Source organism: Rhipicephalus sanguineus, chromosome 5, assembly GCF_013339695.2.
Source record: "Rhipicephalus sanguineus isolate Rsan-2018 chromosome 5, BIME_Rsan_1.4, whole genome shotgun sequence".
Classification (NCBI taxonomy): Eukaryota; Metazoa; Arthropoda; class Arachnida; order Ixodida; family Ixodidae; genus Rhipicephalus; species Rhipicephalus sanguineus.
The window spans coordinates 89,744,628-89,762,472 of NC_051180.1; the positions used below are offsets into that span (position 1 = coordinate 89,744,628).

General features: G+C 48.4%; 2 protein-coding genes across 5 annotated transcripts in view; one reads left to right on the forward strand and one right to left on the reverse strand.

Moving 5' to 3' along the window:
- The window catches only part of LOC119393978 (CRISP/Allergen/PR-1), a 329,781-nt gene extending 318,745 nt beyond the window's left edge, over window positions 1–11,036 (forward strand). For 2 of the 4 annotated variants that reach the window (XM_049415575.1, XM_037661192.2), the window contains exons 4-9: window positions 2,100–2,269; window positions 3,761–3,867; window positions 5,556–5,680; window positions 8,099–8,242; window positions 9,197–9,462; window positions 10,107–11,036. In XM_049415575.1, the coding sequence (XP_049271532.1) occupies window positions 2,100–2,269; window positions 3,761–3,867; window positions 5,556–5,680; window positions 8,099–8,242; window positions 9,197–9,462; window positions 10,107–10,205 (911 nt within the window). In that variant the 3' untranslated portion in view covers window positions 10,206–11,036. The remainder of the gene's footprint in view (window positions 1–2,099; window positions 2,270–3,760; window positions 3,868–5,555; window positions 5,681–8,098; window positions 8,243–9,196; window positions 9,463–10,106) is intronic. The other 2 variants (XM_037661191.2, XM_049415574.1) reach the window with 2 other exon arrangements.
- The window catches only part of LOC119393983 (ubiquitin-conjugating enzyme E2 Z), a gene marked incomplete in the record, with an annotated part of 162,269 nt that overhangs the window by 116,650 nt on the left and 27,774 nt on the right, over window positions 1–17,845 (reverse strand).

The following is a 17,845-nucleotide window of genomic DNA, read 5'->3' on the forward strand; positions in this document are numbered from 1 at the left end:
AGTGTTGCAAAACTTAGACAAGGAAGAAGGAGGCTTAGCACATGGTTTCCTGTCCAGTTTCGAAACAGGAAAACATTTGTTGAAAGTTAGCGTTCATGGTGTCTAAGGCTGCTACTCTGCCTCGAGTTTAATATTGCCCGACAAAATGCCGCAGTAACGAAAGTATGGGCAAACATTTCATTATTCACGTCGTCTCATAGAGGAACGCTTCGAGTTTATTCTTTTTTTTTAACACGAAAGTGTTTTATGCCGGGGTCCACCAAGTACATCCGTCACGGATATGACGTTAATAAAATGGACGCCAACGGGTCAGAAAGAAAAAAAACCAAGGAAAAGGTACCCACCGCTGGGAATCGAACCCACGACGTTGCGGCCGCGACGGCAAGCGCCCGACGCGCTACCGAGTAAGCTAACTCGGGATACGCCAGGTGCGGCGCGAACGCGCCTTATATCTTTCACACATTCTCTTTCGCAGCGGGCGGAGCGGGGCGGTGCCGCCGTCTGTGAGGTGTGACAAGAAGTAATGCTTTACGATCGACACTTACTAGCGCTTCCTCCGAGATTGCAAGCGATATCGGAGGTAATGGTTAAAGCGTCTCGATACCAGAGAGGTAGACTGGCCGCGCTGGCGTCGCCGAGGCACCCTTGACGCAGTTACGTTCTTTGCCTTTGGCTTCGTATTAGCGTGCGTCGGCTCATCGGAGTAGTGCAGTTTCCACGTGCACCAACGGGATTTCTCCGCGGCCGACTGCTTCAATTGCGAGAGCACCGACTAACAAAACTGCTGCAATATGCGTTGCAGAAAGGACGCGATTTCGACGGGCGAATGTCGTGCCTTGGTGGAGCGAGAGCCGCGCCTGCCAGACAGAGGCCAGCGGGACGCACGCGTTTGCGGCTCAGGATACGAACCTCTACATCCCGTGTTGCTGAAGCGCAGTGTGTGTTATGTATGCATGAGGACAGGCGTCGGCTACCCATTACTAGAAAGCGCACACCGTGCCGTTTCTCTCCTTAATTGACGACGCTTTGAAGAAGCGCATACCGGGTACCAGTGTTGATTATGAGCTTGTTGATATCATCCTTACGCGGGATTCACGATTCGCTGTGTCCAAATATATGTTCACACCGTCAGCTACCACAACGGTTTAATAATGATCATAGCCGTTAGTCGTCGCGATAGAGACATGCTGTCAACATGGGTGCATCCACGTCAAACGGTGCTATAGCTGCCAAACACGAATAGACATTGTACAAGCTCTCATATATCACTACACAATAAGCACTACTTCTGTGAAGACACGTTTAACTTTCGTGTTTTACCGATTCCTATGACGGAGGGATCAGCCATGTTTTTTTGTCTCTCAGAGCTCAAGTGAAGCAACGCGATGCCATTACTCTTAACGAACACTTACACAAACGCTTCTGCCCTATAACCTCTTAACCTAACCGCGATCCCTCAACGCTCTTGGCAGGGATTCCGTAGCACAAAATAGCAATATCATGCATGACGAAATGGAAGTGTGTGCACGGAATGACGTCATGTTTGAAGTATTACCGGATGTGTCATCGCGCGGGAGCTAATTTTCGTCTAATGGTTGTTAGTTAACATTAACAGAGGTGGTCATCTTTAATTGACTTGAGCACTAGGCACTCATAAATGAGCCGCCAAAGTTAATTTACTCCTCTTGGATCGTACTTCCGTGCATGGGTTGGCAAAATGCTACTCACTGTATCATACGTGCAAAAAGAGATCACTTTCTCATGTGTTGGTGCACACTTCTAAAGAATTTATGAGTGAAATAATGTTGGCGAGAACAAAAGCGATCGCACCAGCCGGGCCTATAGCGATAACTACCAAGACAAAGTTGAGAAGGAGTTACAGAAAAGGAAGTTAGTCGCAAAGGTCACCGTGCTAAGCGTATTTTTTTTTAATACACGGCGAGCACAGCTTATGCAGAACGATCGACCAAGCTTAAGTTTCCACGGAGAGCTGTTCGGTACAAATCTAAGTAAAGATGTGAGAACTGCCAGTAAAGCTGGGTTGCAAGGAACAATTGTTTCGCCCTCCGTGAACACACGCCGTGCTCTTATACTTGCAGATAAGTTTACCGCCGTCGGCCAGAACCTGTGCCTCGACAGGACCACAAGACACAATCCACAGCCGGACTGGGAAAGCTGCGTGCGGCGCTGGTATGACGAGGTGTCTCTCTTCTCCAACGCCTCGCGCTCCCCATTCCAGTTCGACCTTCCCACAGGACATTTCACGCAGGTAGGCAGGAGCACACTCTACCCAGCTCATGAGTGCGCGCGCGATCCATGGTTTCGATTTAGCACACAACGTCGCACCCATTTTCACACAGTGCGCATTGAATTGATCTGTGTGTATTGTGCGGTGCATCACTGTGTCGAGGGACACTACACACTTCTATTTAAGGTACTTGCCTGAAAAATGTTCCTAGATTAGCTACGGTTATACAGTGGCTTCAGCGAGCCAACCAGACTTGAGCGTCGAGGAAGTGCACGAACTTGATGCTGCCGAGAGGGTGAAGTAGTGACAGTGTGCATTATTAACAAGGTAGCGATCCTCAGTCGATAATCCGCTGAGCATTGTGTGCACGCTGGTATTATGTATTATTATGTTTTATGTACCTGTCTCCTTAACGTGAGCTTGCGTGATTAGCTGTCGCCAAATGAACGGGAACTCCTCGGAACACGTGCCAGCACGTGATCGGCATTGTTCCAACTGTAAGCATATTTGAACGAAGCGCTGACTTCATGGAACAGCTCGTATTTTCATCCCCGATGGAGTGCTGGCGCCATCTATTGAGCGTTTAATATAAAGAAAAGTACGGCGCTTACGAACTCCAGCACGTCGAGGCGGTCGCGCGCCACCACATGCGTGTTTGTAAATAACAGCAACACATATGCGTAGGGAAAAGCTGGACAACAAATTGGCAAGCGCAAAGGCAATGAGAGGAATCGAGAACGGCATGGCCATGTGCGTAGCGGCCATGTTGTAGCCGCTTTCCTGCACCTTCTGTGTATTTATGTTCTTTGCTTCTCTCTTATATTTTTATTTATTCATATTACCTACCCACAGCGCCTAGTGGCATTACAGTCGGGCTACATTTTGCAGCGTTCTAGTAGTTTCTCGCCGTTTCGTGCATGTACACAATGTAGATGAACTTTTTAGGTACATTAGAATATTTAAATTCTTATTTCTCACACAAAAATAAAAAAAGAGATCATTATCGCATATACGACACTGTCTAGCAATATTACGGTGGTGCTTATTGTTATTATGTTGCCCTGTTTTTTTTTTTTTGGTATGTGTGGTTTTTTATTTTGTATTTATGAATGCTTATGTTTTATAGTTGCGATGACTAGTATTAAAGTTCCTTTTCGTTATTGCCTCCTCGGGTCCCAACTTTTCGGCGAACTAGTATAAAATTGTCTTCTACTTCTACTTTCTTGTTTGTTTGTTTCTTCCTTCAGCTCATTTGCACGCGTTTTTATTTTAAGCCTCACCTGTGACTCATAAGCTGAGTCACCTAGCTGCTGATCACAACGTTACTGGTTCGACTTACGGTCAGTTTTGGGACTTAGACTTTGTGTCGTGTTAAAGAGTCTCGCGAGCTCAAATTTAATTCGGAGCACCAGTATAGCTTTAAGCTCCTGCACATCAATCGATCGTAATAATGTCTATGCACTTGATCGTTCTAGTGCCTTGCCACCACCATTTCTACATGCACTCTCGCAGATGGTGTGGGCGACCACGTGGAAGATTGGCTGCGGCTACACGCGCTATCCGTCCACCGAGCCGCCGTTCACCTACGACCTTCTCTACACCTGCGACTACGGGCCAGGGTCAGTGGATGTAGAGCTCGCAATATTTGTTTGTTTGTTTGTTTGTTTGTTTGTTTGTTTGTTTGTTGGTTTGTTTGTTTGTTTGTTTGTTTGTTTGTTTGTTTGTTTGTTTGTTTGTTTGTTTGTTTGTTTGTTTGTTTGTTTGTTTGTTTGTTTGTTTGTACGGATGATCGTGCTGCCCAGCGCAGTATTCCCATTCGAACTATGTCGAACCTTGCGTGTTCCTTTTACTCTTTCTACCTTTACTTATCATCTTTATGAATGTCTGCTTCACACCGTGCCCACAATATAAACCCACTTAAGAGGAGAACCCGGTGTGTGCTACAATGATAACGTCTTCTCAGCACGTATTTTATAGCAGCAGTCGACACATTTTCGCCACTATCTGCGGCGTTGCTAATTAGGTCATGGCTAAACTCAGCAAGAACTAAATCAATAACACTTAACACGAACATAAGCGTATTATCCGTCCGCCATACGCTTCCTCACGGAAGCCTTGTTTGTAAACAAGGGATAGGTCAATTAACGGTCAGCCTTAATCCTCCTTCGACTGCTGCAGCGCGGTGAAGGCGTAAGCGGGGCATTCAATGCGGTTACGTTGACGTGCAGTTGTTATGACGCTCTACGCATTTCGGCCGCTAAGACATGTGCGGCTTTGCAGCATAAGAGAACACAGGAAGGCAATCGGCAATGAGAAAATCCCTTTGCTCTTCTTCGATCTTCGTTCGCATACACATAGGCGTGCGCAGGGTTCCCCTTCAGGGGGGGGGGGCGAAGGTTCATCGCGGCGCCCCCCCCCCTCCCTATTAAGTCAATGTATGAGGCAGACTTTGCGCCCCTCTCTTCTTAGGTGACTAGGGGGGGGGGCTGCCCCCCTGCACCCCCCCTCCCCCCCGCCTTTGCGCACGCCTACGTGCATACACGTCCGCTCCACTCGTAGTTGGCGTTAGCGGAAGCGTTAATCTGCTCATCTGCATGACACACTGTTACGGTAACAGCAGACTGCTCTCGCAGCCAAGCTTTGATATCACTTTGCTCGCAATGATTACCTTACCGGCCACGTTCTTATAGTCATGAACGCTATTTGGCAAAAACAATGTTTGTCGTTGCGCTACAAGGAACACAGCTTATACTTAGAAATATAAAACGAGTGCCCAAAGTATCACAAACAAGCTTATTTGTATTCTGCATGCACGGGGACAATCCGACAGGGCATGCACGCATGTTTGCTGCGAGAGTTTTATAACAAATGTATATGGATGTATTTTTAATGAAGGTGGCAATAGCGGCTTCCTAAAGACCCCCCACAAACATTATTTGTAGTGTCCTAATGAGAACAACACTCCATCACACTTACACTAATGCAGTGAATATCAATAAATGTCTTACTTGCGTATTTATTATCCTGTACACTTTGTACTCCTTCATGTTCAGTAGCGTTAGTTCGACACCAAAGTCTTATAAAAGGAAAATGTGCTTGATTCCAAATTTATATAGTTCCGTAAAAAGAAAATTGAAGGTACTGATAACAAAATGGAAAGACAGTTAGGATCCTAATTGGTGGCGTAACAGAAGTTGAGATAACTCAGTATGCATTGTTTGTACGTCATTTTGGCCTTACTTTGATACTGAGCAATCGATTGTTTCAAGTTTCTTTTACACTTTCTCACCTTGGGTGTTTTCTGCAGAGGAAACATTGTGGGCGGCGAGATGTACGAAGAGGGCGACGCGTGCTCCAACTGCCCCGAGGGAACCTGCTGCGGAAGTTCTTGTGAAGAACAGAACGTCGACACGCGCTTCAAGGGACTGTGCAGTGAGTTTTTATTGCGTATTCTGTTTGCATCTTGTGTTCACGGTGAGCTTGTAAGCCTGCTTACAAACACCGGAAAGTAGGAAGGAAACGGAAAGGCAGGCGGGGAGGTTAACCAGAAAAAGCTTCCGGTTGGCTACCCTACACAGGGAATTGGGGAAGGGGAATAAAACATGAGAGAGAGAGAGAGAGCGGGGAAGAGGAAAGCACGCAATGAATTTACTGACGCGTGCGGGACTGCAACACAAGTCAGCGGCGCACGCAGAAGCCCGTCGCCCTTAAAAAGAAAACACCTGAAATGTTAAGCAATCGCATATGGTATCGGCATTCTATGCGTTCACATCTAAAGAAACGAGGGAGCGAGTAAGAGTTTTAGAGGGCGCGCAAGCGCATGGGGGCACTCTTGCGTGCGCAAGGCGCTTGTGTTGTAGCAAGACTTTGCTGCAAGTGTACTCATCCAGGCCATAGAAGAGCAGCGCCCTCGGGAGCTCTAAACCAGCTAAATGATCGCCCACAGAAAGCAACATTCTTGGGAACTGGCTTACCCGGCCTGCGGCGTGAGTCTCTCTAATGGCGTTGCTGCGTTTCCTGAGGAATCAAAGCACTGGGTGAAACGTTGCGACTGTACGTTGGATAGTGCTTCCCTGTTTCAATCGGGCATTAACACTGTCGCAATGACATTGCGATGCCTCCACACTGTTCTTGGGTTTCGTTCTCTTTGTTTATTAGCGGCACGAGCGCTGAGGGACACTCTTGTTCCGCATCCAAGCGCTTCCGGTAGACCTTTTACTTCTGGTTTGCCAAATAATCAGAAAAATTCTTGTAAGAAAAATACAACTGGCCCGAAATTGATGCAAAACCTCGACGTCCTTACGTGGGAAGCCTTGCATTGCTGGCTCCTCCTAGGGCCTTTCTGTCCTCACTCCCCTCCCCTACACAGAGTAGCATGTAGGCGCCTTTAGGTACGCCGGCAGAATTCTCTGTTTTTCAATAAAGAGCTCTCTCTCTCTCTCAATGAAGTTTATTCCTCATCCTCCGAAATTGATCGTTCTGGTTCGAGTTATGAGTTATGGTTGATACATGTGATATTGGAACACCAATTTACCTAATATAAGATCCAATTAACTGTCACGATAATTATTTAAAATTAACTGAATGAGTTCAGCGAAGGAGCAGGTGCTTATCTTTGTCAGAAGCTAGGACCGTTGCGGCGCCTGGCGGAGCAGAGATCTTAACCACGCGCTCCTTTCTACATGGCCTCTGAGATGCGCTTCGGCAGCGCGACGAAACACTATGTTAACCCAAGGAATACACTAGGGCCAATGTATCTCGCTTCGTGACTAGGGCACGTGACGCTTCCTCCGGGATGTGCAAGTGCCACTATAAAGCACATACACTAAGTCAAGCGTTAGGGCCTCCTCCAATTTGTTCGTACCCCCCTTTCCCCTTGCCATGTACATGGTAGCCAACTGGGCATCTCCTCCGCCATTCTTTCTTGCTTCATTGGGTAAATCAACTGTTAGCGTCTCCTAATCTCAACATCTCTATATAAACATCATCTATCCTCCTCTGACAGAACATTAGCTTAATACAAACGTCACAGCACCGCCATTCATGCGTGTTGTTTGTCGGCCAGCCAGCACATGCTGGGTTCACGTATAGTCGTTCACGGCGCTCAACACACACGGCTCTTATCCGTCGTGATGTGAGATGAAGTGTGGCACATGCACTAATGCGAAAAGCTGCAGCTGCGGCTGCCGACAGACTGATTGCACTCGCGGTTACAATTTGTAACTTGCTAACACTAGAAGGAGCCGCTTACGTTGTCTGTGCGAAAGGCCAGAACTCTGGTAAAAATGCCAAAAATGTTTCATAATATACGCATTAGAGAACCATTGCACAGGTACCCTAACTATGATATGGGCATTGCTTTTGGCTATAAACGCTTGCATGAGAACCAAGGTTTGCGAAGAAAACTGAATTTCTGCAAATTTTGGGCACTTAGTTTCGAATTGAAAAGTTTAAAGCTGTAATAGTGCTTGCGACTGGTCCATTAAAGACCACGCGATTTATCAGGGTGAAAGTTATTATTTATCGTAGAGGCTGTTTCTCGTAATTTTTGAGGCCGACTGCGAACGTTTTCGTAATCTTTAAATGAGCGTGTATATTCGAGGCTGTACAAAAATCAATGAAGAGACACATTAACACTCTTTTATGTCCAACGACTATCCTAAGAGAGTACAATTATTCTTAAAAAGAGTAACGTGGTCTCTTTAAAGGGAGTCATATACTTGGAAATAGCACTCGCAGAAAAGAGTCAGAGGACTCTCTTATTTTTCTATTTTTCTTCTTTGAGTGTATGCGCACGATAAAATTTTCGTATGAGGTAACGTGCATCTTGCATTCCCTTTTTCTTCCCAGAGCCGACGACTCCTGAAGGTCCAAAGCCCTCCGTAAACAAGAAGGGCCTCCTCTGGGCGTGTCTTTTCAACAACGAGACGTCCGAATCGTGCGAGACTGTCTCCGATCCCTCGGACGCTTTCAACACCAAGCCGTTGTTTGGTGGTAGGTTCTTTGGTGGATTTTTTTTAATGTGTTTGTGTGTCTAATTGCAGATACATTCGTCAGCTGTTACGGGGTAAAGCACCGTCTCAAAACGTTTGCACTTCATCGAGGGTAATAAGTCCCTTTACATAATTCTGAACAGTATTCGTCATAGCTAACACTGTGTTCTTAGCTTAAGCTCATATAGCCTAAAACAGTTTTGCTGGCAGCTGACCAGGTGATACATAACGCTGAAGGACAGACAAGCAGACATAGCAGGGATATTTTATTGCGTAAATTTTAGCGATGCTCCTGAAGTAGCGACAGAGGACGGCCGATCCCGCATTGTACTGGACAAACCTGCGCAGAGCAAAATACCGGCTTTCAAAGAGTGCGCATAAAATCTTTTACCGACCGGATCCAGCCGCACGGCAAGCACCAAACGAGTGAATGTCGAGAGTCCTTGGAGCAGCCCATTGTATATGTACCGGATGGTACGCGACGTATGTGATGTTAGTATATTTGTGTGGAGACGTCTGCATCATTATAGGGTCTCTTTTACCGCGCCTCCGTTCGCTATGCGATGAGCGTCATTTCAGAACCTTATTTCCGGCAAAAGTGCCGTGATTCAGAAGATCCGTAAATAGCGTATGTTCTGTGCAATCAATCGATGAAATTAAAGAGGCGCCACACAAAAATATTTTTGAGCTGAGTTTGTAAATGACCTCTTTAGTATACTAATTACAAGCATTGTCGCCACGAGGTTGCGACCACAGCCATGATATCACTATTGGTCTATAACCGCCGATGCAAGTGCGTTGTCTTCAATGCTTTTCGTCGCCTTCGTCGCCTTTATCCGCGATGACTTCTCAATACGACATTCTAAATGGAAACATGCCGAGATTTGCATGCCTCTTGATAGGCTGCACTTATCAGGGTACGAGGTTTTAACGCACCAATCGTCTGCCTTTGCAGCCAACTTCCTGGAGACTGTGGTCGAGGGCGGTAAGCGGGTCGAGCTCACGTTCAAACGCATCATCAAGAGTCCGCAGTCTCCGTTCTGCATCAACATCGAGTACGCCAAGGGACCCAGCATGGCGGGCGACAAGGCAGACGGCTCGCTGCGACTGCTCCTGACGTCACCAGTGCTAAACCTTTTCCAGATCGACGCCGAACTCGGCGGAGACTACACGGGTTACCAGATGTACTCCTTCTCTCTGGACTTCCGCATACCCGTTCAGGTGGGTACAACATGGTCCCTTAAAGCAGTGCTGATGCGACACTTTTCGCCTTACCAGCCTCGTTGGTTTGGCAGCGTTGCGCTGCTAAGCAGGAGGATGTGGGTTCGTTTCCCGGGTCATAGTGGCCGCATCTTGATGGAAGCGAAATGAAGAAGTGGCCGTGTGTTTGAAGTGCATATTACGTTTTCACAAAGGAGCCAGAGCGAATGCGTAAACGGTCACCATCTTCATTCGCGTGACCACATTATGCGTCATGACGCGTGCCTTCTGGGAAGTGAAACCGAAGCCACTTCCCAGAACGACATTATATACCAACGTCATCGCGCTTTGAGGCTTTTCGGTATTTCTTCCTAGCGTATCAGGAATTCAGAGATATGAAAATAATAGTAAATAGTTTGCATGAATGAAATTATCTTTTGTATTGAGACTCTGGCTTCGTTTATTCGGCGGAAAGAGGTTTCTCTTTCACGCACAGATAAGACCAATTTCCTCTATTGGAGGTGTATCTAGAGGGTTTTAATGCATTCCTCGTAGTTGTTTAAGCCCTTTCATGCACTACCATCGACCAAATGTTACGTTCACAGTTGACGCGAAGAAAAATTCATTCCCCAGCTTACACATTTGCCGTGTTTATTCCTTCGCAGGTTGGCTTCTCCTTCTCAGTTCCAGCGAACAGCTCTGCGCAGTACTTCGGCCTGTACAAGCTCATCGTGAATCAAGGAGCCTGTTCGCAAGGCTTCTAAGGAAGCTTGTGCTGATATTTCGGCTGCAACGTTGTTTCACATCGGACGAAACGTGTTTTACGACGACTCCGGACTCGCGTACGTGGTGCGTGTTGCGCACGTTACACGGGCCGAATGTCAATTGCCTAACTCGAGGTGTTCCGTGAGTCTGGCTAGTTTGCTGGATCACAACATGAGATGAGATTGTGCTTATCTGACGCCATATGTCACGGGAAGGCTTTTTCGAAACTTCGGTCTCTTGCAACGTTTATCGATGGGGTCTCATTCTTTTGTACACGTGATTGTGGTTGTTCTTTTACATTTCCGTGTGTGTATATGTTGATGTACTGTGATGTCTGCGGCACTCGGAAATTGAGGAATGTTGTGTATTGTTCGGTGCAGTCATCCGTTTCGTTCTTATAAATTTTAATCACGTTCAGAGGCGTCAAACGTGTAAACTGAACTACATATCTCTAAACTGAAGTGTGTATCCGTCCACTTATGCGTAGGTTTTATCGGTCCATTTATGCGTACCATTCAGCTCGCTGTTATGAGGCTGCTTTTAGTAACTCACCTCAATAATCCTCAGTAGTCGCTCACCAAAAGCTAGTTAGCGCATCGAAGGAGGAGGCATTCGCGAAGGAGGTCAAGTACGTCTAACATAAAAAAAATCAATCGGTCACAATTTGAATGTTGTTGTAAAGTATTTCTGATCATATCACACGTTCACGACATCTTTTTCCACTTCATCATCATTACAGCTTGTTGCGCCATTTCTCGTAAATTTACGTTGCACACTGATGCTTTTATACAACAATTTATCGGGGAACTCTGTTTCAGAAACTCACTTGTGTTGTCTATTCATGTTCACGAAAGGACTGTGCTTTCTTGATTAAAAACGTCCTTGAGCTGCAACTTTCAGGCATGACCTCGTGAGAGCGAAACTAGTACACTGCGATAGTACACTGCGATAATACACTGCGATAGTACACTGCGATAGTACACTGCAGTAATACACTGCGATAGTACACTGCGATAGTACACTGCTATAGGGCTTGCAGCAACGTTGCAGACTATCTTTTTTTTTAAACAGCTCTCACAGGCGCTTATGTGTATTTGTATTGACTCATAGCATTCCTGTACGCTTCAACCGAAATCATCCATGTGTGTCAGAGCGCCACTCATGCTATCCATTACCGTTATTCAGCTGTCGTTATCCAATGTGATTTGTTCGTAGCTTGTCAAGTTTGAAGAGCCAAAATCTTATTCAGTCCATTAGGCGCGTGCAGGAGCATGTTTCAGACAACATAAACTGAACATATGACTAACTTCTTCTTGTATATAATAGTTTGTCCACATTTCAATATAGCAACAAGTCCTCGTGAAAATGCGTTTTATACGTAATTCTTTTACTTCAGCAAAGTGTTCATTTTTTCGGCACGTGCATTATTTCGCAAGATGACCGGGAGTGCGTTTCGTTGCATTGTCAATGCATTCATTCTATCATGTTCGAGAAGCTTTCATAATATTTTTATATGGAAGTTATGTATCGTGACGTTCAATCACTGTGCAATAAATGGTGTGAATTTCCTATACGGCGCCGGCTTTTGTGTATCTTTGATGTAAACGTGGCTTTCAAGATGCGAGACGTCCATGGGACTTTTCTTTGTTTTGTCAACTTAGTTTGGCATTCGCGGATAGAACTTTCTTTCTATATCGAGATGCTAAAAAAGAAAGTTGATTGCTACATCCAAAAGCATAAGCATAGACAATACAATGCATTATAATGATAATATCTGAGCTTTAACGTCCCAAAACCACGATATTGCTACGTAGCTAACCCATCAAGAGCAAAACATTCTGCATACAGAAGACGACAAAGAGGACTGGCCTGCCGGTCTGCTGTGGGTGCTGTCCTCCATCTTGATCGACTGCTGTGCACATCAGTGCAAATACACTTGTAATAGTCACGCCTCGTGTCGTTTTACGTAACATCTTTGTGGTGGAGGCGCTGGTTGTTCCCTGTACCCATCACGAAGCTCCGCAACGGCCGTATCATCGCGGGTCCGAACATGTCACAAGTTGACGGAACATCGTCGTCACCGCCTGCCCCTCCCGTGGCTTCGACTACGTAGTCCTACCTCCTGCTCGTGATCCTGGCGTATTCTCCGGACAGGATGGCGTTGACATTGACAAATGGATCAACCTGTATGAACGCATCAGCGCCAGCTATAGGTGGGACCCGACCCTTATGCTCGCCAACGTACTGTTCTACAAAGCTTCAATTTGGGCTAGTTGGTACGGCATAGCAATGTAAATGCGCTGAATGAAGCACAGACGAGAAACGCAACACTTGTCCTGTCCCCTGTTACGTTTCTCGTCTGTGCTTCATTCAGCGCATTTACATTACATTGCTGTACTGTTCTACCTTGATGGCCCACCGCGGGTGTGGTTCGAGACGCACGAATCTGACATTACGAGCTGGGAATCCTTCAAAGAGAAGATCCGCGACCTTTTTGGCAACACCGCTGGACGGCAGATGGCTGCGCGGAATCAACTGGCAACTCGAGCACAGACCTCTACGGAATCGTACGTCGCGTACATTCACGACGTCATCGCCCTTTGTCGCCAGGTTGATGAGCACATGCCTGAGTCGGAGAAGGTATCGCATGTGCTGAAAGGTATCGCAGACGATGCCTTCAACCTGCTTGTTTATACCAACGTTGCCACCGTCGACTCAATCATCAAAGAGTGCCGACGGTTTGAACAAGCCAAGAGCCGCCATATAACTCAGAGATTTACGCGGCTTCCCAACACGGCCGCAACCTCATCTTGATCTTGTGAAGCCGGTCCCCAGCCGCCCACCTATGACAATGTCACACGCATTGTTCGTCGGGAGATTGAAGCTGCCTGTCCTGCTCCCATTCAACCACCCGTTTTTACAGCACACACCACTGACCCTTCACAGCCATCGGTGGCCTTCATTCAAGCTGTGGTCAGGCAGGAGTTTGCAAACCTCGGCCTTCCTTCAGCATGTCCCCTGACTCGCCCTGTAGTACCGCATTACTCCCCAGGCAACGCTCACCGATCCTCTCCTACAGTGCCCTTCCGCAACCCTACGGAATGGCGAACACCCGATGACCAACCTATCTGCTTTTCCTGTCACCAGCCAGGGCACGTTTCTCGCTATTGCCGTCGCCGCTGGTCAAACCCACCACGCCAGACCTACCCTACCTACATGCGCCCTACCACTTCTACACGTTCAGCCGCTGCACCCTCCAATTTTCTACTCGTCCTCTCACGAACCTCTCACCAATGACACTACTTCGCCCGTTCGCCGCTACTCCCGCTCGCCGTCGCCGCGACGTCGCCAATCCCGCTCTCCGCAGCCTCGACGCTTTCCCTCGCCGACCTTCTCTGGACGCTCGCAGCAGGAAAACTAGATATTGCAGCTTATGGAGGTGAAGCTGCAATACCGTCGACCGCCTACAAATCCTCTACTGACGCTGCCCACACACCACAGCCTGCTTGAAGTAAAAGTCGACAATGTTCCTGTGACCGCCCTCGTTGACACAGGCGCGCACCTGTCTATTATGAGCGCCCCTCTACGCCGCCGTTTGCAGAAGATTATGACGCCGTCCACGACACAGGCAATACGTGTTGCCGATGGCGGTACTGTAGAAGTAATCGGAATGTGCACTGCTCGTGTCAGCATTGCCGGTCGTCACACCGTCGTCCTTTTCGCCGTTCTAGCTCGTTGCCCTCATGACCTCATACTTGGCCTTGATTTCCTTTCGGCACACTCGGCCTTAATTGACTGTTCTTCTGGTACACTCAGCCTCGATTTTCCTCTTCTCGCCGATAACTGTGAAAAGCCCGTCAGCCGCTTGAGCCCAACCACTTTTGTTCGCCTGCCAACTCGAGCAGTGACGTACGTACGTCTGTTTGTCATCGACCCCTCCAGTTCCCGACGGCGACTACATCGTTACACCTATAACAGACGCACGACTTACGCGCAATATTACTGTGCCGCATACCATCGCCACCATAGTGGATAACTCCGTCTTCCTTCCGCTCCTCAATTTCGGCCTCATCCCCCAAGTGTTGCCCCTACCAGATGTCGCTCGCCCAACTCACAGCTATAACCGACGATGACATCAACGTTGTCGCCGTAACTGCTCCGGACCAAGCTGAAGTCTCACGGTTGCCCGGTTCTGACGCCGCCATTTTTCGAAACATGATTGGATCAGACCTTTCTCCTGATCAGGCCGACGCTCTCTCTCAGGTCTTGGCCTCCTATAGTGACATTTTCGACATCCATGATCGTCCCTTGGGCCAGACTAAGATTGTCACTTACCGAATTAACACCGGTGACTCTGCACCCATCTACCGTCGGCCTTACCGCGTGTCTGCATCAGAGCGAGCAGTGATTCAAAAAGAAGTGGCCAAAATGCTAGCGAAAGATATCATCGAGCCATCGTCTAGCCCTTGGGCCTCCCCCGTGGTATTAGTAAAGAAGAAAGACGGCTCCTGGCGTTTCTGCATTGATTATCGGCACCTCAACAAAATTACCAAGAAAGACGTGTATCCTCTTCCACGTATCGACGACGCACTCGACTGTCTCCATGGCGCCACCTTCTTTTCATCTCTCGACCTCCGATCTGGTTACTGGCAAATTGCTGTAGACGACATGGATCGTGAGAAGACCGCATTCGTTACCCCTGACGGCCTTTACCAATTCAGGGTCATGCCCTTCGGTCTTTGCAACGCTCCAGCAACCTTCGAGAGAATGATGGACACGCTGCTTCAAGGATTTAAATGGTCGATGTGCTTGTGTTACTTGGACGACGTGATCATCTTCTCACCCACCTTCGCAACACACCTTGAACGCCTTTCGACCATTCTATCAATATTCCGACAAGCTGGCCTCCAGCTCAATTCCTCGAAGTGCCACTTCGGTCTTCGTCAAATTACTGTGTTGGGCCACCTCGTTGACGCTTCCGGTGTACGACCAGACCCAGCCAAAGTCCGCGCTGTAACGAACTTCCCCGTTCCTCGCTCTGTCCATGATGTTCGCAGTTTCGTGGGCCTGTGCTCGTACTTTCGCCGTTTCGTGAAAAACTTCGCGGCACTCGCACGCCCACTCACTGACCTTCTCAAACAAGACGTCCCGTTTTGTTGGGGTCCTCTCCAAGCTGACGCCTTTTCTCAGCTAATCACCGCTCTAACGACACCACCTATTCTTGCACATTTTGACCCCGATGCTCCTACAGAAGTGCGCACAGACGCTAGTGGTCACGGCATCGGCGCAGTATTGGCCCAAACGCAGCGGGGCACTGATCGTGTTATTGCGTACGCAAGTCGGCTCCTCTCGAAGCCTGAACGCAACTACTCTATAACAGAACGAGAATGCCTTGCCCTTGTCTGGGCGGTTTCAAAATTCCGCCCTTACTTGTATGGCCGCCCATTCCGTGTCGTGACAGATCATCACGCGCTCTGTTGGCTTTCTTCACTGAAGGACCCTACTGGACGACTTGGTCGGTGGGCGCTGCGTCTTCAGACGCTTCAGGTCGGTGGGCGCTGCGTCTCCTACTCAGTTGCCTACAAGTCTGGACGCCTCCATCTGGACGCCGATTGCTTGTCCCGTTACCCTGTTGAACAGCCAGACGGATCGGTCATCGAGCCTAGCGCCAGCGTCATGTCCATGTCTCAGTTTCTTCAGATTGGTGACGAACAACGTCGCGATGCTTCCTTGCGATCACTCATTGGCCGTCTCGAATCTGCCCCTAACGACGCGTCACTCCGCATGTTCGTCCTCTTGAATGGCACGCTGTACCGTCGTAGCGTTCTGCCCGATGGCCCTGAGTTACTTCTCGTCGTGCCTAAACATCTGCGTTCAACGGCCCTGCATGAGCTTCACGACGAGCCCACTGCCGGCCACCTGGGCATATCTCGCACGTACGACCGTGTCCGGCGCCGCTTCTTTTGGCGCGGTCTCGCCCGGTCCGTTCGACGTTACGTGGCCTCCTGAGATAAATGCCAACGTCGGAAACGACCTGCCGCACCCCCTGCTGGACTCCTCCACCCGATCTCCATCCCTACCGAACCTTTCTTCCGTGTTGGTGTAGACCTTCTCGGCCCTTTTCCTGAGTCCAACTCTGGCAACAAGTGGGTCGCCGTTGCTATAGACCATGCGACCAGGTACGCCATCACTCAAGCGCTCCCCACCGGCACTGCTACTGACGTTGCCGACTTTTTGCTCCACGACGTCATTCTACACCATGGCGCTCCTCGTCAACTGCTCACCGATCGTGGCCGCGCATTTTTGTCACGAGTAATTGACGATCTTTTACGCTCATCCTCAACGCAGCACAAGTTGACTACTTCCTACCATCCCCAAACAAATGGCCTCACCGAGCGCCTAAATCCCACTCTCACGGACATGCTCTCCATGTATGTCTCATCTGACCACCATGACTGGGACCTGGCGCTGCCTCACGTGACCTTCGCTTACAATTCATCGCGTCATGATACCGCCGGTTACACACCTTTTTATATGCTCTATGGCCGTGATCCGACGTTACCACTGGACACCCTACTTCCGGCTACTACATCTCCGCCGAGCGAATACGCACGGGATGCTATCGCTCGTGCAGATTACGCGCGTCAGATCGCCCGCTCTAGGCTGTCGGCTTCACAAGCAACCCAGAAGACCCTCTACGAGAGCAGGCATGTCGACGTTCATTTCTCGCCTGGTTCCCTCGTTCTCCTGTGGTGCCCAGTTCGTCGTGTTGGCCTGTCCGAGAAGTTGTTATCCCGCTACATGGGTCCATACCGTATCGTCCGCCAGGTAACGGATGTCACCTACGAGATCGTTCCCGTCTCGGAGACTAACCCGCCTGCAAACACGCCCAGCGACGTAGTGCACGTCAGTCGGCTCAAACAATACCGCCCTCCTTCTGAAGAACATGTTTAAAGTGCACCGAGACGGCGCTTTTACCGCCGGGGGTTATGCTACGTAGCTAACCCATCAAGAGCAAAACATTCTGCATACAGAAGACGACAAAGAGGACTGGCCTGTCGTTCTGCTGTGGGTGCTGTCCTCCATCTTGATCGATGCTGTGCACATCAGTGCAAATACACTTGTAAATAGTCACGCCTCGTGTCGTTTTACGTAACAATATTACTGTGAGCGACGCCTAGTGGAGGGCTCCGGAAATTTCGACCACCTGGGGTTCTTTAATGTGCACCTAAATCTAAGTACACCGGCCTTAAACATTTTCGCCTCCATCGATCCCGCGACCTTCGGGTCAGCAGTCGGGTGCCATAAACGCTACACCACTGTGGCGGTGCCACAATGCATTATGGAAAACTAGGGTCTGTATCATGCGCTTGGTTAGGCGCTGTTTGCACTGAGCGGAGAAATAAACTGTGAAATAACGCGCCTTTGTCATGGCATTGCAGGCAATTAGAAGTGCGAAAAGAACGATTCACTACGTTTAAATGGAATAATATGTAGAAACATTGCTGTACAAACGCTGAATGGTTATTTGAAGCAAATTACAAAAACACAGATTGCTATGCATACCTGCACATAACAAATGGCAACATATTCAGCAACTCACTTGAAACCAAAATTACCGGAAACTAAATGTTCACAT